The 21,935-nt window shown below is 44.7% G+C and overlaps 1 protein-coding gene across 4 annotated transcripts in view; it reads right to left on the bottom strand.

Moving 5' to 3' along the window:
- Positions 1-21,935, bottom strand: part of IFT122 (intraflagellar transport 122) — a 107,210-nt gene that overhangs the window by 27,706 nt on the left and 57,569 nt on the right. For all 4 annotated transcript variants that reach the window (XM_089520648.1, XM_089520622.1, XM_089520630.1 and 1 more), the window contains one exon: positions 10,692-10,853. In XM_089520648.1, coding sequence (XP_089376774.1) covers positions 10,692-10,853 — 162 coding nt within the window. The remainder of the gene's footprint in view (positions 1-10,691; positions 10,854-21,935) is intronic.

Below are 21,935 nucleotides of genomic sequence, written 5' to 3'. Positions count from 1 at the left end.
AAAAGAACTGTGCCAGGAGCTTGGCAACCACACGGGCATGGGCCCAATCCAGGTTGCTGGAAGCAGCAGATTCTATCTGCTCCTTCTTGGCCTGGTTCTTCTTGTTTGGCATGGTATCAGCACAGCTTCAGGCCATGTTCAAGGACAGTGTCATGGAAATGGAAAGCCCCCACTGTGGCCTGAATTCGCATCATTTTGCCCATACATTTTGACCAGGGTGCAATTCTCAGTTCAGCCATGAAACCAACTAAGTGACCTTGAGCATGTTAAATGCTCTCAATCTCAGGCGAAGGCAATGGCAAACCTCATCCGAACAAATCTTGGCAGGAAAACCCCATGTCAGGGTTGCCTAAGTCAGAAGCACTTGAAGGTAGCTAATAACAACAGCACGTAAGTGCTGAAGTAAGTCTTGATGATTGGGTCAGTCAAACATGTTCCCACTTGCCTTGCAAATAATGCTGATCTCAATTTCTTATTATCATGTGCATTGTGATACACATAGAATAGGATTAACTTTAGAACCTTAATAGAACTTTAGGGACTGTACAGGCCGCCCCTGAAGGGGCGGGCTACAGCTGCCTCCATCTCCCCCAGATCAGGGCCCTGGCAACCTGATCTAGCCTTTCCAAGGCACAAAAAGGAGCCAAAAAAAGTGGCTCATTTTTGCATCCTGGAAAAAGAGCGATAGCCGCATTGCTACGGCTTTAAGGCACTCCTTTGGTGCTGTGTAATGTAAATGCAGGGCCAGAGGAGTGCCATGATGCCATGTGGAGCAATGTGTGGCATCACGCCACTATGGGGGCGGAGTTGGGGCATGCACCGTATGGGTACCAAGCACGACTCCACCCACAGGAGTGGTCGGTCTGCACAGCCCCTTAAACTCAATTCCATTTAAGAGCATCATGCTGCTCTATGGGACCAAGTTAAAAATAAGTATGCCATGTTTTATGCTTGTTAAGAAGCTAATAAAGGAACGAGATACACAGTGTTTGTTTTGTGTAACTTCATTTTGTAGCCTAGATGACTGAACTGAATTAGGAGCAAAAAGTTCAACTTCCTTAACTGAAACTAATTACTTGGAAGTTGACAGTAAAATGTGGTTTGGTATACTGTTAAGTCAAAAGCCAAATACACACATTGTCCCCAGAACTGTGCCCAGACTGTGGGATCCTCCAATACAAACCATCCAGGGCAGAATTGAATGGTTTAAACGAAATTACTTTTTAAAACAAACCCACTTCTGTTTTTTTAAAAATTGATTGTCCCTTTTTTTAAAAAAAATAATCTGGCTATTATTTCTGTTTTCCAACCCTACTTCTGGAACAACAAATGCTTGAATGTAAACATTTTAAGCTTAACAGTTTATTGGCAGTTGTTCCATTGTTAGACGAGTATCCAGCGTTGGTTGTTTCTTTTTAATCACGCTATTTTATAGTGATGGAAATGCCATTTGGAAACAAATCCTTCAATTAACATAAGTTCAACCAAAACAACATGCTTTAAAAGAGCACTTTTTAATGAACAGTTACTATTTAAGCTAGCGGCCATAACATCTGAACTGCATTTTGCTACTTAGTTTTCTGATTTAGTCCCCTATATTGGAGTAGTCCAACACACTAATGCAAATAAATAAATAAATAAATAAATAAATCCAAACAACCAAAAAAATAGTGTTTTTAAAAAACCACCCAAAAAACAATTTAACCCCAAAACAGTAACAACCATTTTTCATTTGTTTGTTGTTAAATTTTCTAATCCTGATCCAGCATCCTTCAGAACCATCAAGGCTCAGAAGAAAGACTTTGCAAATCGATAGCAGCCTGAGGTTAGCTGGTTTTAAAAAAAACACCACTCCTTTAGAAAAGAACAACTGCCAAACACATTATCCAAGTCAAACTACCAAAATAACATCCTCAATTCAGCTTTCTTTTTGTCCATGAACTTCATGGGGTTCACTTAAGCATTATATACATATATAGGGAATGAAAGCCAGATAGTCAATTTAACAAAAGAAAGCTTCATGCGGGCGGCTTTGCAGCAGGGAAAAACAGAACAGGGAAAACACTAACATCCCCCGTTGTTAGCATACCTATACCCCACATTATATTGGGGCTTCCATATTTTCATACTTTCATATCTGGAGCCAGGCATGTTCTTAAGAGGTCACAATGACCTTTGGAACATCAGGAGACTTTCCCTGGGAAGGACACGGACACACGAGGACATGTGAAGAAATAACGTAACATCAAGATAAAAGCTAAATGGGTTTGCTGATTGCTCCATCATCCCCAAGACTCTCTCACACTAGAAACAAAGGCAAAAGTTGAGTAAGTCAATACTTACTACCTAACACCTGCTGTGTTCCCAGCCAACTTCCTTATCCATTTATCTTGAAGATGTCCTAAATCCAACCACTGTTTTTGTTACTCCGAAGTTACTCCATCTGTCATTCCGGAATCCCACTGTCAATTTCTGGGAAGACCATCAGGCCTTTGTTACATTCCACCCCTCAAGGCTCTCAGATATAAAGATCAGCCCCAGCTCTAGCCTCGTGTGTGCACAGAGAGGTTGTTCCACTCATTGTGTCACCCTCAGGCACACTCTGAGCCATACTCCACTTTCTGTGGCCTTCTCTCCAGTGAAGGTAAATACTGTCCCCTCTAAAACCCTAAAACTCCACTATCCCGTGTCCATACCTCTATTTCGGTTACCTCTAAATGGTGTGTCTGTTTGAATTATTACCATGTGTTTGGTTGCACTCCTGCATATTTCCAAATGAAACTCTTCGTTACTCACCCAAGCTTGGAGTTCTCCTTAGTTAGTACTAGGACAGACAGGTGGAAATGATCTTCAAGTTACCCAGACTTAAGCTTCCTTGAGCTAAACAATTCCCCCAACATTTAAAGAGAAACTGACATAACTGGTAGCATCCCCCCAGTCCACCCCACCTTCTTTTGGGTAACACCTCACCTACTGCTTCTGTAGTCACAGGATCCTTTCCCAAAGTTTTTATTCCTTGCATACACAGACTGATTTCAAACATGGGTGGTTTATCATTAGATATGATGCTCTGCCTATGATTATTATTATTATTAACCTTTATTTATAAAGCGCTGTAAATTTACACAGCGCTGTACATACAATCTTTTTAATTGGACGGTTCCCTGCCCTAATATGAGAATCATTCTGAAAAGGTGTCAGTTTAACTGTTTAATAGTGCAGCCTATACATATCTACCTGAATGAATTCAATAGGGCTTATTCACTGAAGAGTGTGTCTAGGATTCCAACCTCAGTTAGTTAAGTGGAATTTATCATTGCCAGAATTTACATTAGTATAATGGCAAATTTCTAGTCCATGAATGAGATTTATGTTCAGAGGAGTTTAAATACTATCCTTCACTAAGACCTTGCAGTTTTTTTAAAAAAATGTCATTCAAGCACTGGCAGTGAAGTCTGCATTTCAGACAGCCCCCCCCCCCCATGCCTCTGAGCAAAATTCAGAAGTCTATACATGTCACGGCAAAGCTTTTGTCCAGTAATGGATAGAGTAAGTCTGCAATGAGTGATTAATGAGACTATACAGTACAATGCATTTCAGGGATTTGATAAGAAAATACCACAGAAGGCTTTAAAAGTTCCTTCTTTCAAGTATAAAACTGTCACATTCTTCAAACAGAGTTCAATTTATCTCTGCTTGGGAATTCAATTTTCAGACATATACAAATACAACTTCAGGGTTCATTTACAGGATCAAAGAAATCAAATAGGTTGTCAGTTCAAGATTGGTACTATGAAATCTGTCAAGGTACCCTGAATTTTCAGGGTATTTTGATCACATCCTTGCACAGCAATGCAGCAGTTCCTCTAGCCGTGGCAACTGGTGCCTAGTGGAACTGCTGGGATAGAAAGCAAAATCATCAGAGGTGGGCCAAGAATAACCAAGATGAAGGTGCTGCACTGGGAGGGGCTGAGGATCAGAAGCCACAAAATCAAGACTCAAAAGATGCCCGGAGAAAGAAAGCCAACTTTAGCTGAGGAAATTCATGGAATTTTCTTTTCCAATCTGAGATCAAACTTTTACCTCTTTAATTCTCCTTTACTATTTAAACCCTAACTTGGAGACTCAGATCTTTTAGAGGCCAGAGCACACACTCCTTTTAAATTATTTTGTTTCATGTTATTTTTGTTCTTTTATTATTGTTGTTGTTATTATTATTCCTACTACTATCAGTTTACAGAATGGATGGTGCAAAAGAGATCAGTTTCTTCCTTTGGCTACAACTACCCTCTGGCCTTTATGCAAAAACCTCCACCCATCTCTGATCTGTGTTCTGCTCCTTGGGGACTACCTTCTTTACATGTTTTAACATATGGTAGTCATCATGCATCTTATCAATGTTAAGCTCAACGTGGAGGGCTGCAGCAAGGGTCTCAGTTCACACTGCAGACAGAGTTTCTCCTAACTCAGCAGACAGCTGCAACATGGCTTAGCTATAGAGAGGTGCAACGAACTGTATTGAATTTTGAATACCCAGGTCCTCCTCTGTTTAACTCCTGGTTGTCTCTGCACCTCTAGCAGTCTCCTAACTCTGTGTTGCAATGTTTACCCAAGATTTGTTTCCATAATTTTCCTTCTCTTTATTGTTAAAATCCTATTCTTTTTTGTGCCTCTTGAACCTTCTTGCTTTGGCTGGTGAATATTGCAAGAGTACCTTGTCACATCTCCTTGTTATTGGTGTTGTTAACTGTCATCAAGTCAACTTTGACTTATGGCGACCCTATGAATGAGAGACCTTCAGGTCACCCTATCATCAACAGCCTTGCTCAGATCTCACAGAATGACTGTAGCTTCCTTGATTGACTCTGTTCATCTGTAATGGGATGTCCCTCTTTTCCTATCGCTTTCTACCTTGCCAAGCACTGTTGTCTTTTCTAGTCTTCTTATGAATTGGCCCAAGTACGACATTCTCAGTTTAGTCATCTTGGCTTCCAGGGAGAGACCAGGGTTGACTTACTCTAATACTCATTTATTTGCCTTTTTGGAAGCCCATGGTATTTGCTGAACTCTTCTTCGGAATATTTCAAGTCAGTTTATTTTCTTCCTATCAAGCTTTTTTTACTGTCTAGCTTTTACAACCCTGTATAGAAATCAGAAATACTATGGCATGAGCAATCCTGACTTTGGTATTAAATTACTTTTAGGAGTGGCACATGCAACTGTCCTGCCATAAAATATTAGAAAAGTAATAGGTTATGCAGTACTAAAACAGATACTGCAGAGAAATGATGATTTCAGCTACAAGTGGTGAGATCTCTAGATGGGAGGCAGGCAGGATTCAAGTCTATTCAAGGTTAAGTCAAAGACTTTCATGGCTGGCATCCATAGTTTTTTGTGGGTTTTTTGGGCTATGTGGCCATATTCTAGAAGAGTTTCTTCTTGATGTTTCTCTGGCATCTTCAGAGAATGCTTCCCTGGAAAAGGTTGGGTATATATATATGTGCTGTGTGAGCCTGGGAATGCAGGAGTGATTTGCATGTGTATTGTTCTGTTGCTGATGGCAGGCCTCAGGCTGGCAGGCTAATGCAAAAGAGGATTAATGTCTGCTAATTGATGATCATTATCTTTCCCAGCAGATAATGATCACCAATTAGCAGACACTAATCCTCTTTTGCATTAGCCTCCCAGCCTGAAGCCTGCCATCAGCAACGGAACAATACACATGCAAATCACTCCTGCATTCCCAGGCTCACACAGCGCACATATATATACATACCCACATAACTTTTTCTAGGCAAGCATTCTCTGAAGACGCCAGCCACAGATGCTGCTGAAATGTCAGGAAGAAACTCTTCTAGAACATGGCCACATAGCCCGAAAAACCCACAACCTTCCTAATGCCACGACCCTTTAATACAGTTCCTCATGTTGTGGTGACCCCCAACCATAAAATTATTTTCATTGCTACTTCATAAATATGTGTTTTCCAATGGTCTTAGGCGACCCCTGTGAATGGGTCATTCGACCCCCAAAGGGGTCACGAACCACAGGTTGAGAACCATTGGTTTAGATCAAGGCAAGTAATAGTGCCCCTCTATTCAGGCTTCAACTGGAATACTGTGTCAGTTCTGGGCACCACAATTCATAAAGGATATTGAGAAGCTGGAGCATGTCCATTGGAGGGCATCCAAAATGGTAAAGGATCTGGAAACCATGCCTTATGAGGAGAGACTGAGGAAGCTTGGTATGTTTAGCCTGTAGAAGAGATAATTAGGAGGTGATATGATAGCCCTGATTAATTATGTGAAGGGTTTCATATGGAGGACGGAGCAAGCTTGTTCTCTGCTGCTGCAGCGAATAAGGCACAGAGCGATGGATTCAAACTACAGGAAAAGAGATTCCACCTTAACATTAGGAAAGACTTCCTGATGGTCAGAGCTATTCAGCAGTGGAACACACTCCCTTGGAGAGTGGTCGAGTCTTCGTCGTTGGAGGTCTTTAAACAGAGACTGGATAGCCATCTGTTGGGGTGCTTTGATTTTGAGTTCCTGCATGGCAGGAGGTTGGACTGGATGGCTTTTGTGGTCTCTTCCAACTCTATGATTCTAACTGCTAGCCTCACAAAATTCACTAAGTCACTCTCCTACATAATTTCTTGATCCTACACCAAATTTTCCAACCATATTTGGTTGTGTTCTGTTTCCTATTTTTGTGTTCCATTCACCTATGATTATCAACACTTCTTGTTTTAGTGTGTGATCAATTCTGTCCAGGACTCCAACACATAACCTTTTAATTTCTTCCATTTCTGCTTCTCTATTTGGAGCATAAACTAGGATGATGGTTATGATGACAGGCTTTCCCTAGAGTCTTACTGATATTATTCAGTAGGATTTCTGACCAGCATGAAAAAGTAGCACATCTCCACTGTTGTTGCTAGCTGCCTTCAAGTCAATCTCAATCTATGGTGACAATATGAATAAGACATCTCCAAGACACTCTGTCCTCAGCAGATCTGCTCAGGTTCTGTAGTCTAAGGGCTGTGGCCTCCTTAATTGAATTTATCCACCTGAAATGGGATCTTCTTCTTTTCCTACCACCCTCTACCTTACCAAGCATTAATGTCTGTTCTAGTGAATCATGCTTCCTCATGACGTGGCTGAACTATGATAGTCATCTTAGCTTCTACGGAGAGATCAGGTCTGATTTGTTCTATGACCCATTTATTTGTCTTTTTAGCCATCTGCAGACTCCACAGACCTCTTCTCCAGTAGCATACCTCAAATTAATTTATTTTCTTTCTATCCCCTTTCTTCACTGTCCAGCTCTCACACCCATGCATAGTGATGGAAAATATGATGGCATGGACAATCCTAACTTTAGTATTTAGTGATATATTTTTTCACTTCAGACTCTTACCTAGTTCCTTTGTAACTGTCTTTCTGAGTCCTAGTTTTCTTCTGATTTCTTGACTATTAGGTAAGGTTCTTGGAGACTGAAATCTATTGAAATGACAATTCTCCTGAGACAAAGCTCAGCTCCTGACGATTCCAGGCTAAACCTTGAGGACAACCCAAAGGGAAAGCCATCCTATTCCTATTAAGGATAAACGTGCAAAATTGAGTGCAATTTTGTGCAAAAGTGAAAAAGCTATTGTTTTCTGGGGCTCCAGAAAGTAGGTTCTGAGCCAATGGATACAAATTATAAGAAAGAAGATTCGAAGTAAATATTAGGAAGAGCTTCCTGACACTCCCTACTGTTCAGATGTTGAACTGAGTACCTTGGAGAGTGCTGGATTTTCCTTCATATTGTGTGTGTGTGGGGCGGGGGGGGGGGGGAGGGTGTTAACAAAGATTGGATGGCTTTATGTCAGTAATGCTTTAGCTGTGAATCCCTGCATTGGCAGGAAACTGGATTAGATCACCTTTGGGATCTTTTCCAGTTGAACAACTCTATGAATATCTGATGCAATGAGGATGAAAATAATTTTGGCCTCTGTAATATGATATATTCATATTTTTTAAAGGATGATTCAGAGAAAATCTATGTCTCTAGATAAGATCATAGGGATATACAGTACTAACGTTCTTTTTTTAGAGCTGAAAGACATTGCTTTTTTTTTGTCTCATTTCATTTTTTGGATCACAGAGAATGAGGTTTGATATTTCCTTGAACAGGTCTGGAAGGCATTCCTTGCATGTCTTCCTAACATTATACACTGGACTGAAAAGAACAGAGCTTTGGAAAAGAACAGAGCATTGGTCTACAACACCCAGAATACATCACCAGTGGTTATGCTGGTGAGACGATTCTGGAAACTGTAGTCCGAAATCCAAAATTTATTTCCTTTTAAATCCCCTGCATTAATTCTATGTGTTACACTTTTAAGTATTGCTAAGCGAAAGGGCCCATTTCACTTGAAGCTTTCTTGTGTTGTAACTACCGTCGAAAGCTGTAAAAAAGCTTGTCTTGAGCAGGAGCAGCATCAACTGAAGAGCCAGTATTTAGGTACACATTTAGGGGTGGTTTTTTTTAGCAAGGTCTATTTACACTACACAATTCTACCACTTTATAACCGTCATGATGCTAACCTACAGCAAGCTGAGATCTGTAATGTCATGGGATACTTAGGAGGTACTAATAAGAAAGAGACAAAAGATTAAATCAATTTAATTATGTAGTGTTCATAGGTAACACAGAAACTGCAGTTCAGGGGAAGTATATTACATCTCTGTAGCAGCAGATTCTAAGTACCTCACGCAAGCTATGAATCCCAATATCCTGTAGGATAGAGCCAGTGAAGTTACAATGGCATCATAATTGTGTACCACAGATATTTTTTAGTTCAAACTACACTAAGAGCCAATCCTCTCTTTTCCAAAGGCTAGTCTCACCCAAGTCAGAACCTTCCACAGTTACGTTGGACTACAACTATTGTTGCCAGCTACCACAGACAGTGGCCCTGCAGACTTGAGTTAATGGAAGTTGTAGTCCAACACAACTGGAGGGCAGTCTGCTTAGGGAAAGCTGCATTAAACAAATTTATTTAGCATATAGCTATTACTCAGGATAGGTAAACAAAACATCTATTTTCAGAAGTGGCAATATGCCACTGAGATTACAATTCTACATATATTTCTCACAAAGAAAGCCCCTTTGAAATCAAAGGGAATTATCCTTGAATTGACAGATATCAGTTTCTACTTGAATGGACAGATATCAGTGAATCTCATTTGCTGTGTACAAACAACAAAGAATTGCCTGCTTCTGCCCTGACGGCCTGATCTAGTAATGCTGTTATTATACTTATTATACCTAGTTGTCCCTTCCTTCTATTCAAACACTGTCTACCTCACCAAACCAGCTTATGCCTGTGTTTGAAATTTTGCACCACCAGGCAACAACTGACAAAGATATGAATTAATGAGGTAACTGAGCAAACAAATATTAATGAAAGAACATTTTTTTGTAAAATTTGAAAATAAATGCATACATTAAATACACCAAATTGTTGGCAAACATGAACTCTAAACAGATGACTAACCCCAACACTGTCTGGAGGGATGCTCTTGTGCCAGGCACCCCTGAGAAAAACACCGGGGCTTCTGAGAACTCAGAGGAGCTGCCCAGAGTCCATTTTCATTGAAGTCTCATGATGACATTGCCATCACAAGACTTCAAGCAAGATTTGGAAAACCTTGCACCTGATCTCAGCGGAGGTCTCATGGGTTCAGAAATCCAGCAAGACTTCAGACAAGATTTTGCAGGAATATACATGTGCCGGCTAGCCATTTTTGTTTGGACCTTCCACACAACCCACCCATTGTTGCACTGCTATATTTAGCATATCCCCAAACAGCTGCTGGTCGCCTTCAGGTCGCCTTTCTCTCTATCTCCCAGGACGTTCACAGCTGCAATTTCCAAATTATTTTTGAGTCCCTGACTTTCCACTTCCTTCATCAGAGGAAAGTCTCACATAGACACTGCTGCAAAAAAACCTTCATAGGCTCTATGTAGAGGCAGTATTATCTATCATGTTTATTCTCCACATGGCATAGAAATTATGCTCACAGTATATATTCTTGGCAGTTAGTATGGTAAGTGTTCGCATGGTATAGTAGCAACATAGAATAGTCTCTACGTGGAATTTCTTGAAAAGTAGAAATGCTTCTCCCAGCCTCCCCTAAGGAATCCTTTTGTAGATCTGCCCTCAATTAGTAATGAGTCCTGAGTGACAATGTTTGCTTATCCATACTTTACATCTTGTTTCAGGCTCACTCTTTTTTTTTCTTTCCAGCTGCTGAACTTTTCCTGTTACCCATACCTTTCCCTTTACTTCCTATTGTTCTTTATTCCCTACTGTTCCTGAGGAACAGAAATATACATGCATGGGAAAGAACATTTTTCCATCTGGAGGAAATGTGATGTCTACCAAGGCTTGTTCTTGGCAGTCCACTTGGGACTGGCTAGTGGTCCTGCTGGCCTAGCATCCTTCTATCATATGCTGTAAATATAAATGTGGTGCATACAAAGCAACATACCACCATGTAAGTTCATGAGAGGTCAGTGAAGTTCAGTGTGGGTTTCTAACTAGCAAAAGAACAGAAGATGCATGGACCAGAAAGAAGCAACTAGATTCTTGCATACCAAGGCCAGTTTACATAAACATCCTATAAAGACTGTTCACATACCTTTGCATAGTCGAACATGCGCAAGTCAGTATACATATCAAGAGCCAGGTTTTCATAGCCACTTCTTTTGTACAGTTTGGCTGCCTCATGAAACTTTCCCTGGTATGCATAAACATCTGCTAGAAACAGGTCATTGTTGTTCTCTCCACGCTTCTTCCTCTCCTTAAGAAATAATAAAGTACAGGAAATATTTTAGCCAACATAATCAGTCAGGAAACAGGATTGGCTACAGCCACTGAAAAAATTACACCATGACTCACAAAGCTTTTAAACTGGATTATTTGCATTTTAATTTTAAACCAACTTAGTCCTTTAGATATCAACTGCATTGTTTGGTAATCTCTTTCGACTAAGTCATCCTTCTCTCCCACCCCTATAATTCCGGTAAAAGGTGGTGGGGTGGGGGGGAATCCAGTATAAATATGGGGGGGACACTCAAAAGGCAGAACAGCATCTCATTTAAAAACAAGTGTTCCATAAGAAAGTTCAAACTACTTTAATTGTATATTGGTTTTTTTACTAATGATGCAAAAAGCCACAGTATTTTTAGAAAGCCCAATCAGAACCTCTATTTGTTGTGCAAACCCAATAAGATAATTTCCATCTTCCAGCAGTTCCCTGCACTCTACCTCAGTGTCTTTCACCTTCCAGCAACTCAGGAAGGCTTTGGAGTGAGAGACATGTGCGTGAAAGGGTGGACAGGTATAAGACACCCTCCTTCTGTTCCCGTACATTTCAACACCAGCACAATGTGGATTTTTATTAATCTACAAACCCTAGGATGGAGCCATAGCAGTTAAAGTGGTATCAAAGTGCCATTATAATGCTGTATGAAAGAGACCTTAGACTTCAGAAATCTATAAAGTCATTTGGCCAGTTGTCCCTCTGAATTCACTGGAGATTACTTATGATAAGACACATACAACACTGTACTATCAGAAACCAAACCACAGCTTCCAGACAAATTTAAATACTTTCCAATTCCAATTTCAGCTGGAATTTTGGAAGCAGAATAACAATTTTAGTAACATATCAACCCATTACAATTTCGAACTAGCATGTGCCTCATGGATTTGCTGTTGATATTATACAGTTAAGGTATGCTAGTTTTCTTGATGACAGCTAAGAATTGGAAAGTAATACCAACCCAATCTTGAAAGTATACTGAGATCCAACCTATTCAAATATCTCCCATGAGTTTTCTATCCCAATACTAATTCTATCCTGACCTTGTTTTAAAAAAAAACTCCAAAGGTGTATAATTCCATACATAAAATGACATATACAGTGTCAACACTTTCAACATGAAATACCGAGGAATCTATTTCTAATCTTCAGAATCTACCAATGACAGAAAACTTAAGGGAAACCTCTGAGGGAAAATGCTAAGCCACTTAGGTTTCTCTTTTTAAAAAACATTAGCACGGCTTTCTTCAGTGCTCTCTCTCTCTCTCTCTCTCTCTCTCTCTCTCTCTCTCTCTCTCTCTCCCCCACATGCAAAAACTATTGCCAGCCAGTGTTGCAAAGAATGTTAACTTTCTCAAACATAATACTGATCCATGATCAAAAGCACTTGAGGAACTCATCAGCAAAGAACAGAACACAAAAGGCAACCAGATGCTGAACCAATCTGTACTGGACAAAACTGCACCACAAAATACAAATTGCCTTGATACTTGTATATGATGGGTTTAAGACCACTCTCAAGCTCATTTCCCCGAAGGCATTTGCTGGTGAGTGGATCTGCAAAAAGTAGAAGCAGATGTCACATTGGCTGGAACATTCCCTTGAGCTATATTCTCCTCAAATGATCCCACACAGTGTCACACAACAACCTAGGATAAAACCTGACAACACAACTTGAGGAGCTTAAATGGCTACCTTGGACCAATTGTGACTAATAATCTGTAATTTAACAAGGAACTAAATACAGTGTGAAAGTGATCATGGCTTAGTTTAGTACATTTAAGCAATGCTCTTGAAACAATGCCAAAGTCTCCATTAAGCCAATGATACTAAACCACCAGATTTGTGTTTCCATTATTTTTTCACATGCTAGTGAGAAATGACCCACTTCTTGTTGTCAAGGAAGAAAACTCAACAGCTTCCACTTCTTTTCTTGTTTTTTACATCCTTGGCTTTTGGGGTAAGATAAAGTCATCAGTATGGATATCTTTTTTCAGGACAGCTTATGAAGCATTTTGCTTCTTCTCAAACAGAAATGGTGCTGCTTGTGGCATATATACAAAATAATCCCAATATCAAAGAACCATGCAAAAGGATACACTTTATAATGAAACAGCTAATGCAAAGGAGCCAAGAAGGTGACTAAAGTTGCTCAAAGATAAATGTATGTGTAATCATAAGAAGCAATAATACAAAGAAACTCAAGCAAACATGTAATAGATTTTGGTCTAATATGCAAAACAGTTCTACAAAATGATTTCTATAGTATAATAAAGATCAGTGTAAAAAGTATAGTGCTGATAAATGAGATTTACGTGTACAGTCGGCCCTTCTTATACACGGATTTTTTATACATGGATTCAAGCATCCACACTTTGAAAATGTTGCAAAAAAGTATAAATTTCAAATTTCAAACTTTGATTTTCCACTTTTTATAAGGGACACCATTTTGCTATGTCATTATATTTAATGGGACTTGAGCATACACGGATTTTGTTATACACGGGGGATCTTGGAACCAAACCCCAGCGTATAACAAGGGTCCACTGTACAAACTTTTCTGGGAATTACAGTCTGTTTCATCAGATGCCGCTAGTGTATGGCAGTATTAAATCTGCAGCAGGTTCGACTGACCTACTGTTCTTCACCCACTAGAGAAATTAATCCAAGTCATTCAAACTGAGTGCTTTTCAAAAACTAATATTTGCTATACAACTTTTCTAGTTCATACAAGGGTCTTTTGATCATGTTGCTCTCCATAAGCCCTTTGGAAATGAATGTAGGCTGTACCAGGTTCTTTGCACAGTACATTTTAATAATCTTAATCTAAGAATCTCTGCTGTAAATGCTTCTATCTCTTCAAGTTGTAACGAAACATATAAAAAGAACTGTTAAATTATTCCATCTAGTATGAAGTTTTTGAGGGGTCCTATTTTGCACCTTCACATGTCCTGAGCCTTTTAAATCTACAGTAGGTTACTCCATCCATTTCCATTCCCCATTAGTCTTCCTTTCACAAAGTTCTTCCAGGACACACACAAACTGGACAAATTTGATGAACATATATTCTTTTGATTAGTTCTACTTGTCGGCATGTTTGTTTCTTGGCAATGCTCTTAGAACTTTAACAGGGTTAACAGACCTTCAAAAGGAATATATTGGCAGAAAAATAAGAAGTATTTTCAAGTATCTGGTAACTTTAGACTTTATAACATAATATGGATTTAATAACTAAGATTATGAACATCAGAAAATGTTGTATCTTGTTTCTATTCTAAAAATTAATGGTTACCATCTGTACTATCAGTGTGTTGTTATGGTGATCGACACCACAGAAATGCCCATAATTTTTAATTATGCACTTTGCATTTTAAATTCTGTCTTTTTCAACTTAGGAAACATGGCACTAAACATAACTTCTAAAAAGTCATTCCTGACAGATAGCTAAGAATAAGTTTCAATGATGTACTTTCAAAGTAATTTACAGTAAGAAGGACAGGTTGCTCACCTGTAACAGTATTTCTTCGAGTGGTCATCTGCGAATACATACAAATGGGTTTCACTGCGCCTGCACAGTGCTGCTCGGATACTTCTGGAATCACTGGGCAAAGTAGACTTTGCAACTTATGGCAACTTTTTGGCGGTAATCCCGCCCACCCTTTATAAGGCCCCTGCTTTCCCGCTCTTTCCTCAGTTCCAGGTTTTTACGCTGCGTAAGCGAAGAATGAGCCAATCAAGAGCAGGACACTGAGGGGAGGATGGGTGGGATTTGCATGTATTCGCAGATGACCACTCGAAGAAATACTGTTACAGGTGAGCAACCTGTCCTTCTTCTTCGTGGTCTCTGCGAATCATACAAATGGGTTTAGACTGACAAGCTTAAGCAAGCGGCGGAGGGAGCGTCCTGAGACCAAATAGGCTAAAGCAATGTGGTTTATTATCAACAATAAAGCTTTTCACCACAATCGTTGTCAGTCATTTGTCAATCATTTGTTGGCAAAGAATAGGAGATGCAACTCCTGTAAGCAGGCAGACACCAACAGTGTAGTGTAACTTTAAAAACATCAATAGCAACATCAACATTCCCTGAGTTTGAATCAAACCCTGAACATAATGTGGCATCTGTAATACACATTTCAGTTCAACGCAGAGACCAACACTGCTCTACCAAACGCTGCATCTTGTCTGGCCCTAGTATCCAGTCTATATGTTTGATAAAGGTCATTGGCTGGGACCAGACAGCAGCTTTGCAAACATCCTCCAAAGGCACCCCTGTCAAAAAAGCGGAGGATGCTGCTACCGCCCTAGTTGCATGCGACCGTACCCTGGTAGGGAGAGGTCTGCCCAGTAGTTCATAGCAGAGGTGGATGATACCGACCACCCATTTAGAAAACCTCTGCGGCGATACAGGCAGTCCCTTTTTCGGTTCCGAGTAACACTGGAACAGTCTCTCGGAACGGCTCGAACCCACAGTTCTCTCCAAGTAGAAGGCCAAGGCCCTCCTAACATCCAAAGTGTGTAAAGTTCGTTCGACCTCCATCGTCGGGTTCGAGGCCAGGGTAGGCAGCACAATGTCTTGGCACATATGAAAGGCCGATACCACCTTAGGCAAGAAAGTGATATCGGTATGGAGAACTACCTTGTCCTTATGAAATCTTAAAAAGGGCTGGTCTCTCCATAAGGCACAAAGCTCGCCTGCACGGCAGGCCGAGGTAATAGCCACAAGGAAGGCAGTCTTCCAAGTTGACAGTCTCAAGTCTGTTGTGGCCATAGGCTCAAAGGGCTTGGATTGCAAGGCCGCCAGCACCGTGCCCAGGCTCCACGCCGGGGCCGACATCGAAATCGGTGGGTACAAATTACCACATCCCTTCAGGAAGGCTTTAACCAAAGGTTCCCTGAAGAAGGAAGGTTTGTCCCCGAACTGGAAGTGGGCACAAATGGCGGAGAGGTAACACTTGATGGAGGTAAGGCTGAGCCCCTCCTCCAATAGTGACATAAGAAATTTCAGTACCACCAGGGTGGAGATCGAGCTGTGATCGATGCCGCTCTCGGAGAGGAACCGGCCAAATCTCTTCCATTTTGAGGCGTAAGATCTCCGAGTGGACGGTTTGTGGGCAGCCAGGATCACCGTCCGTACCAAGTCCGGTAGCGATGCTAGGGCTGGAGTCTCCAAGCTACCAGGGGTAGATTCTGCATGTCCTGGCCGTCCCGAATTGTGAGAAGGTCTGGGCGAAACTCGATCCGGATGAACGTCCTCTCCGACAGGTGTAGGAGAGATGGAAACCACGGCTGTCTGGGCCACCAAGGCGTGACTAGGATCGCATCCGACCCATCCGTTGTCATCTTGGACATCACCCGGAGGATCAACGGAAACGGAGGGAAGGCGTAGAGCATGTTTCCTGTCCATGTGAAGCTGAACGCATCTCCTAGGGATCTCCCGCAGCGCATCCTGGAACAGAATTGGGGGCATTGAGCATTGGTCTCGGTCGCAAAGAGATCGATTTGGGGGGTTCCCCACCGGTTGAATATGTTGTGAACTGTCTCTGGATGAAGCCTCCACTCGTGTGAGACCGAAGACACCCTGCTGAGTCGGTCCGCCAGGTCGTTGTCTTCTCCTGGGAGGTGGACTGCCTGAAGATGGATTTGTCTCAGGATGCACCATTCCCAAATCCGCATCGTAATGTCCAGCAGTGTTGACGACTTGGTGCCGCCCTGCTTATTTATGTAAAAGAGGACAGTCGTGTTGTCCATCCTCAGGAGTACCACCTTTCCGGACACGGCAGGCTCGAAGGACCTGAGAGCTTTCTCCACCGCCATCATCTCGAGAGCATTGATGTGGAGTAGCCTCTTGTCCGGGGACCACTTCTCTTTTATGACCAACTCGAGCAGATGGGCTCCCCATCCCTCTAGGGACGCATCAGTTGTCAGAGTCAGCTGCGGTTGGGGCGGTGAAAAGGGTAAGCTGGCGCAGACGTGCCAGGGGTCTAGCCACCATCTGAGGGAAGAAGCGACGGGCCTCGGAATGGTGAGCCACCTGAGCGGCTGGTCCGTCATCGGGTTGAAGACCGAGAGAAACCACCTCTGGAGCGGTCGAAGTCGGAGCCTTGCCCACGGGGTCACAAAGGTTGTGGAGGCCATATGGCCTAGGGCTACCTGAACATCTCTGGCTCTGATCCTCCTGTGGGTGAGAAGCGGCATCACCGATGACTCCAAAGCCCGGAAACGGTCCTGAGGCAGGTATGTGGTACAGGTGTCGGAATCTAACACGGCGCCAATGAATCGGACCCGCCTGGAGGGGGTGAGTTGGGACTTTTCCAAGTTCAGCACCAACCCGAGTGACCTGAGCAGGACAAGCGTGAAGTCGATGGCCTGAAGGAGCTGTTCTTCCGAGACGGCCTCCAGGAGCCAGTCGTCTAGATATGGAAATAGTCTGTAATAAATAAATAAATAAATAAAACTTTTATTTATATACCGCCCTTCCATTGATCAGGGCGGTGAACAACATAATACAAATAATACATACAGTAAAACATTTTAAAAACAATCATAAAACCCCCGGTCAGCTCTCCAAACTGCCGTCAGCAAGAGAGAGAGGCCATCTAGGACTTCATTCGGGGAATGCAGTTCGAAATAGGAGGGTCTTTAACTCCCTCCTAAACTGAGCCAGGGAGGTGGCCGAGCGGAGCTCTGTGGGCAGCGTGTTCCAAAGGGTCGGGGCAACGATGGAATACGTCCTCCTCGATGTCGAGGAGAGTTTAGCCCCAGGTACCCTAAGTAATTGCTGCCCAGAAGTTCTGAGGGTGCGGGGCGGAATGTATGGGGAGAGGCGGTCCTTCAGGTATCCTGGGCCCAAGCCATGTAGGGCTTTATAGGTAATCACCAACACCTTGTACTGTGCCCGGAAGCGAATAGGCAGCCAGTGCAGGTCTTTGAGCACCGGTGTTATGTGGCTGGTCCTGGAAGTACCAGTGACCAGCCTGGCCGCCATGTTCTGTACCAGCTGTAGCTTCCGGGTATGATACAAGGGTTGCCCCATGTAGAGCGCGTTGCAGAAATCCAATCTAGAGGTTACCAGAGCATGTACCACCGTTTCTAAGTCCCTCTGGGCCAGGTATGGGCACAGCTGGCGAATAAGCCGAAGCTGGTAACAGGTGTTCCTGACCGTCGCATTCACCTGAGATGTAAGGTGAAGCGACGAATCAAGAAGCACCCCCAGACTGCGCACGGAGTCCTTCACGGGAAGCGTGATCCCGTTCAGGACAGGTGGAACTACCGCCATTCCTGGGCCAGGGGAACCTATCACGAGTACCTCCGTTTTCTCTGGATTCAGGCTGAGTCGTTTTTTCCTCATCCAGCCCATTACTGACTCCAGGCATGCCACGAGAGGAGAGACGCCATCCTCGGTCACTGCATCAGTCGGAGACATAGAGAAAACTATTTGGGTGTCATCAGCGTACTGATAACCCCGCACCCCATGTCTCCGGATGATCTCTCCCAGCGGTTTCATGTAAATCTTAAATAGCATGGGAGACAGAATGGCTCCTTGAGGGACCCCAGTTGTGAGGGCCCTCTTATCGGAGCACACGTCTCCCAGCTGCACCATCTGGAACCTCCCGGAGAGGTAGGACCGGAACCACTGGAGCACAGTGCCCCCGATACCCACCTCAGCCAGGCGCTCCAGAAGGATACCATGGTCTATGGTATCGAAAGCCGCTGAGATGTCCAAGAGCACCAACAGGGACATGCTTCCCCTGTCGATGCCCAGACGGAGATCATCGACCAAGGCGACCATGGCCGTCTCAACCCCGTAACCCGCCCGAAAGCCAGTTTGAAATGGGTCCAGATAATCCGTTTCATCCAAGACCGACTGAAGCTGGATTGCAACCGCCCTCTCGATCACCTTCCCCAAAAATGGCAGCAGCGAAACTGGCCGATAATTATTGTGTACCAGGGGGTCGAGGGAGGGCTTTTTTAACAAAGGTTTTACGATGGCCAATTTTAATTCAGATGGAAATTGCCCTTCCCTCAAAGATGTATTAATAATCCGTCGCAGCAACGAAGTTGCTGCCGGTCCCCCCTGCGCTGCTAACCATGAGGGACAGGGATCGAGAGAGCAGGTTGCCTTCCGAACATTTCCGAGGATCTTGTCCACATCATCGGTAGCCCCTTTGATGGAGATAAGCGACCACCGGAGCCAGGTACTTGGTGAAGACCCTGGGTGCCGTCGACAAGCCGAAGGGAAGAACGTTGTAGTGGTATGCGACAGAGCCGACGGCGAAGGCGAGGAATCTTCTGTGGGACTCTCGGATTCCAATGTGAAAGTAGGCATCCTTCAGATCAACAGTCGCGAACCACAGGCCCTGGTGAAGGAGAGGCAAAATAGAAGCCAGAGTCACCATGCGGAAAAGATGGTACCGGAGGAAACAATTCAGGTGTCTTAGGTCCAGGATGGGTCTGACACCACCATCCGGTTTCGGTACCGTAAAATATCTGAAAAAAAAGCATCGTGGCCAATGGACCGTTTGTATTGGGGATATGGCCCCGTTTTGTAACAAACAGCGCACTTCGTCGAGAAGGGTGTCCGAGGGTGGGGTAGGAATAAAGGTCCCCGTTGGGGGAAGTTCCTTGAACTCAAGGGCATAACCCCTGCGGACGATGTTAAGGGCCCAAGAGTCAGATGTTATCGAGGCCCAGGTGTTAACAAAGGGCCTCAGGATGTCCAAGAAGAAAGGCGATGGGGTGACAAAGTATGCGGGGTCCCATAAGGCTCTTTTCTTGGCCTGATCAGTCTCCTGCCGGTGGGTTTTACGGTACCGGCCCGGAGGACCTCGTCTGCCCGAGGAAGAGGAGGAGTGCGACGGGTACCTAGGGCGTTGAGAACCCTGGTGCTGACCCTGTCGGTCTTGTTGGAAGGGTCTGAACTGTTGGCCTTGGGGTTGCCACTGGCGTTGCCTTCTCCGGAACTGAGGAGTAGAGGAGGAGGACATACCGTGCTTTTTGGCTGCCGCCTTGAGCTTGAATTTCCTATTGAGACGATCGTCGGTCTCGGAATGGAACAAGCCCGAATCATCCAACGGCATGTCCTCAATGGCGGTCTTGACACCGGGAGTCAGGTCGGTCCCACGTAGCCAGGCGTGGCGCCGGAGAGCCAGCGAAGCCGACATTGCTCTTCCTGCGCAGTCGGCCACATTGTGCGAGGCTGTGATGAGCCAACCCCCAATGGAGTGGGTCTCGTCCCTGATCTCAACCGTCTCCTCTGGGTGTCATCTGGTATGTCCAGGATCAGGGGAGAAATGTCCTCCATCAGAGCCTGGATGTAGGCTCCCATACAGGCGGTATAGTTGATAGCTTTTACCGCCAACGAAGCAGCTGAGTAAGCCTTCTTAGCGAGGCCGTCGACCTTGTGGGCTTCTCGGTCCATGGGAGACGTGGCCTGTTTATGGGCAGAATTGAGCTGGGCCCCTTCCACAATGGCCGAGTTCTGCCTCGCATGGTTGGAGAGCCATGAACAACTCGCTGGGGAAACCCTGTAGAGGGATTCGATTTTTCTCGAGGTTCCTACCAGGGAAGCCGGGGAGTCCCAAGACCGTTTGATGATTGACTCCAGGGATGGGAGAAGCAGGATAGACAGCGGAGTCGGGACCCGACCATGAACGCGGCGTTCTACAGGGTCCTTGGCCGTGTCTTCCGGGTATTGTAAATCAATGTCAAGAGCCCTTGACATCTTAATGACATGCTCATTAAATGTCCTGAGGTCATCCGTGGGGGAAGCTGGCTCAGGGCGATGCATGTCCTGGGGAGAGTCCTGTGGCGAGAGGTCATCATCTGATGGGCAGCCAGACGATATGACAGTCTCTGCATTCGAGTCCGGTTCCAACTGGTCCAGAGGTGTCGGCTCCCTGACCGGGGCTCGAGCTGGAGCTGCTGCTCGGGGTCTAGGGTCGGAAGGTCCCGGCTGTGGCTCACTGCGTGCCGGCCTGCTAGGCTTTGACTTTGGCTCTGGCGCCTTGGAGGGGTGGTCGCAGGTCAACCGAGCCTGGGGTTTGGCCTTAAACCTCCTAATGGCCGTGTCCATGGAGACCGCCATATAGTATCTGCCCGACTCGGAGTCGTAGAAGACGTCGTCAGCGACTCCCTCGTTGGAATCGATGTTGGAAGGCCCTTCCACAGGCTGGCTCGGCATTGGAGTGGGTGAATGGTCCCGTATCCGTGAGGCGCTCTCCTCCTGATCATCAAAGGGCAGCGTGGTGATGCCCGACAGGGCTGGGGTCAAGTGAGGGACCTTGCCCCGGGTCGGGGATCGCTTTTCCTTTGATGACCTAGAGCTCTGTCGGTCCTGGGAACGACGGCGCTTGGATGGAGAGGGATGGCCCGAATCCTTGGACACCTTCTTAGAGGAGGAGTCGCCCGATAGCTTGGCTCCTTTCGGGGCCACCTGCAACGGGTCCTGGGCCTTAGAAGGCTCCGGTGTCTTGGGCTTTCTTTTAGGAGCTCTCGGGGTCTCCGGGAGGAAGAATGGGTTAACTTCCAGGTCGGAGACAATGGAGGGACCCGAGGGTTTTGTTGGCTTTGTCTTGTCACTCCTGTCTGGCGTGGCTACAGTAGTGGAGGTTGAAGCCTTGGGGTCGGTCCTGGAATTGGCGGACCCAGTTATCAGCTTAGGGTCCTTTGCCTTTGGCTCCCTAACATCCTTCTTTGGCACCTTAGGCGGCTTCGAGCCCAAAGCGGCCACTGAGTCCGAGTCGCGCCTCGATTTGGAAGATGAGGTGGAGACGACACACGGCGCCTTAGTGGGAGCAATGGGTGCCGACCCCTCTGTCCCCGACTGTTTGTGGGGGCGCTTAGGGAGTTTGTCGGTGGCTCTGGACCTATCTGGGTCACGGGCCACTTGGTGAGTCAACCCGGGCACGGCCGGAGGTGCGGAGGAAGCGCTCGCCGGGCTATCGCGGGCCATGGAAGGCTCAACGGAGGCAGATACCGATGGGGCTGATGCCAGGCGGGAGTCTTCCCCATGAACCTTTCCCTGGGCGATCGCAGAGGTTAATCGGGACTCACGAT

The sequence above is a fragment of the Sceloporus occidentalis genome, unplaced genomic scaffold (assembly GCF_023333645.1).
Source record: "Sceloporus occidentalis isolate IW3139 unplaced genomic scaffold, rSceOcc1.0.p SCAF_1, whole genome shotgun sequence".
Classification (NCBI taxonomy): domain Eukaryota; kingdom Metazoa; phylum Chordata; class Lepidosauria; order Squamata; family Phrynosomatidae; genus Sceloporus; species Sceloporus occidentalis.
The sequence above is the reverse complement of the archived record's forward strand: the minus strand, read 5'-3'. Positions and strand labels throughout refer to the sequence as shown.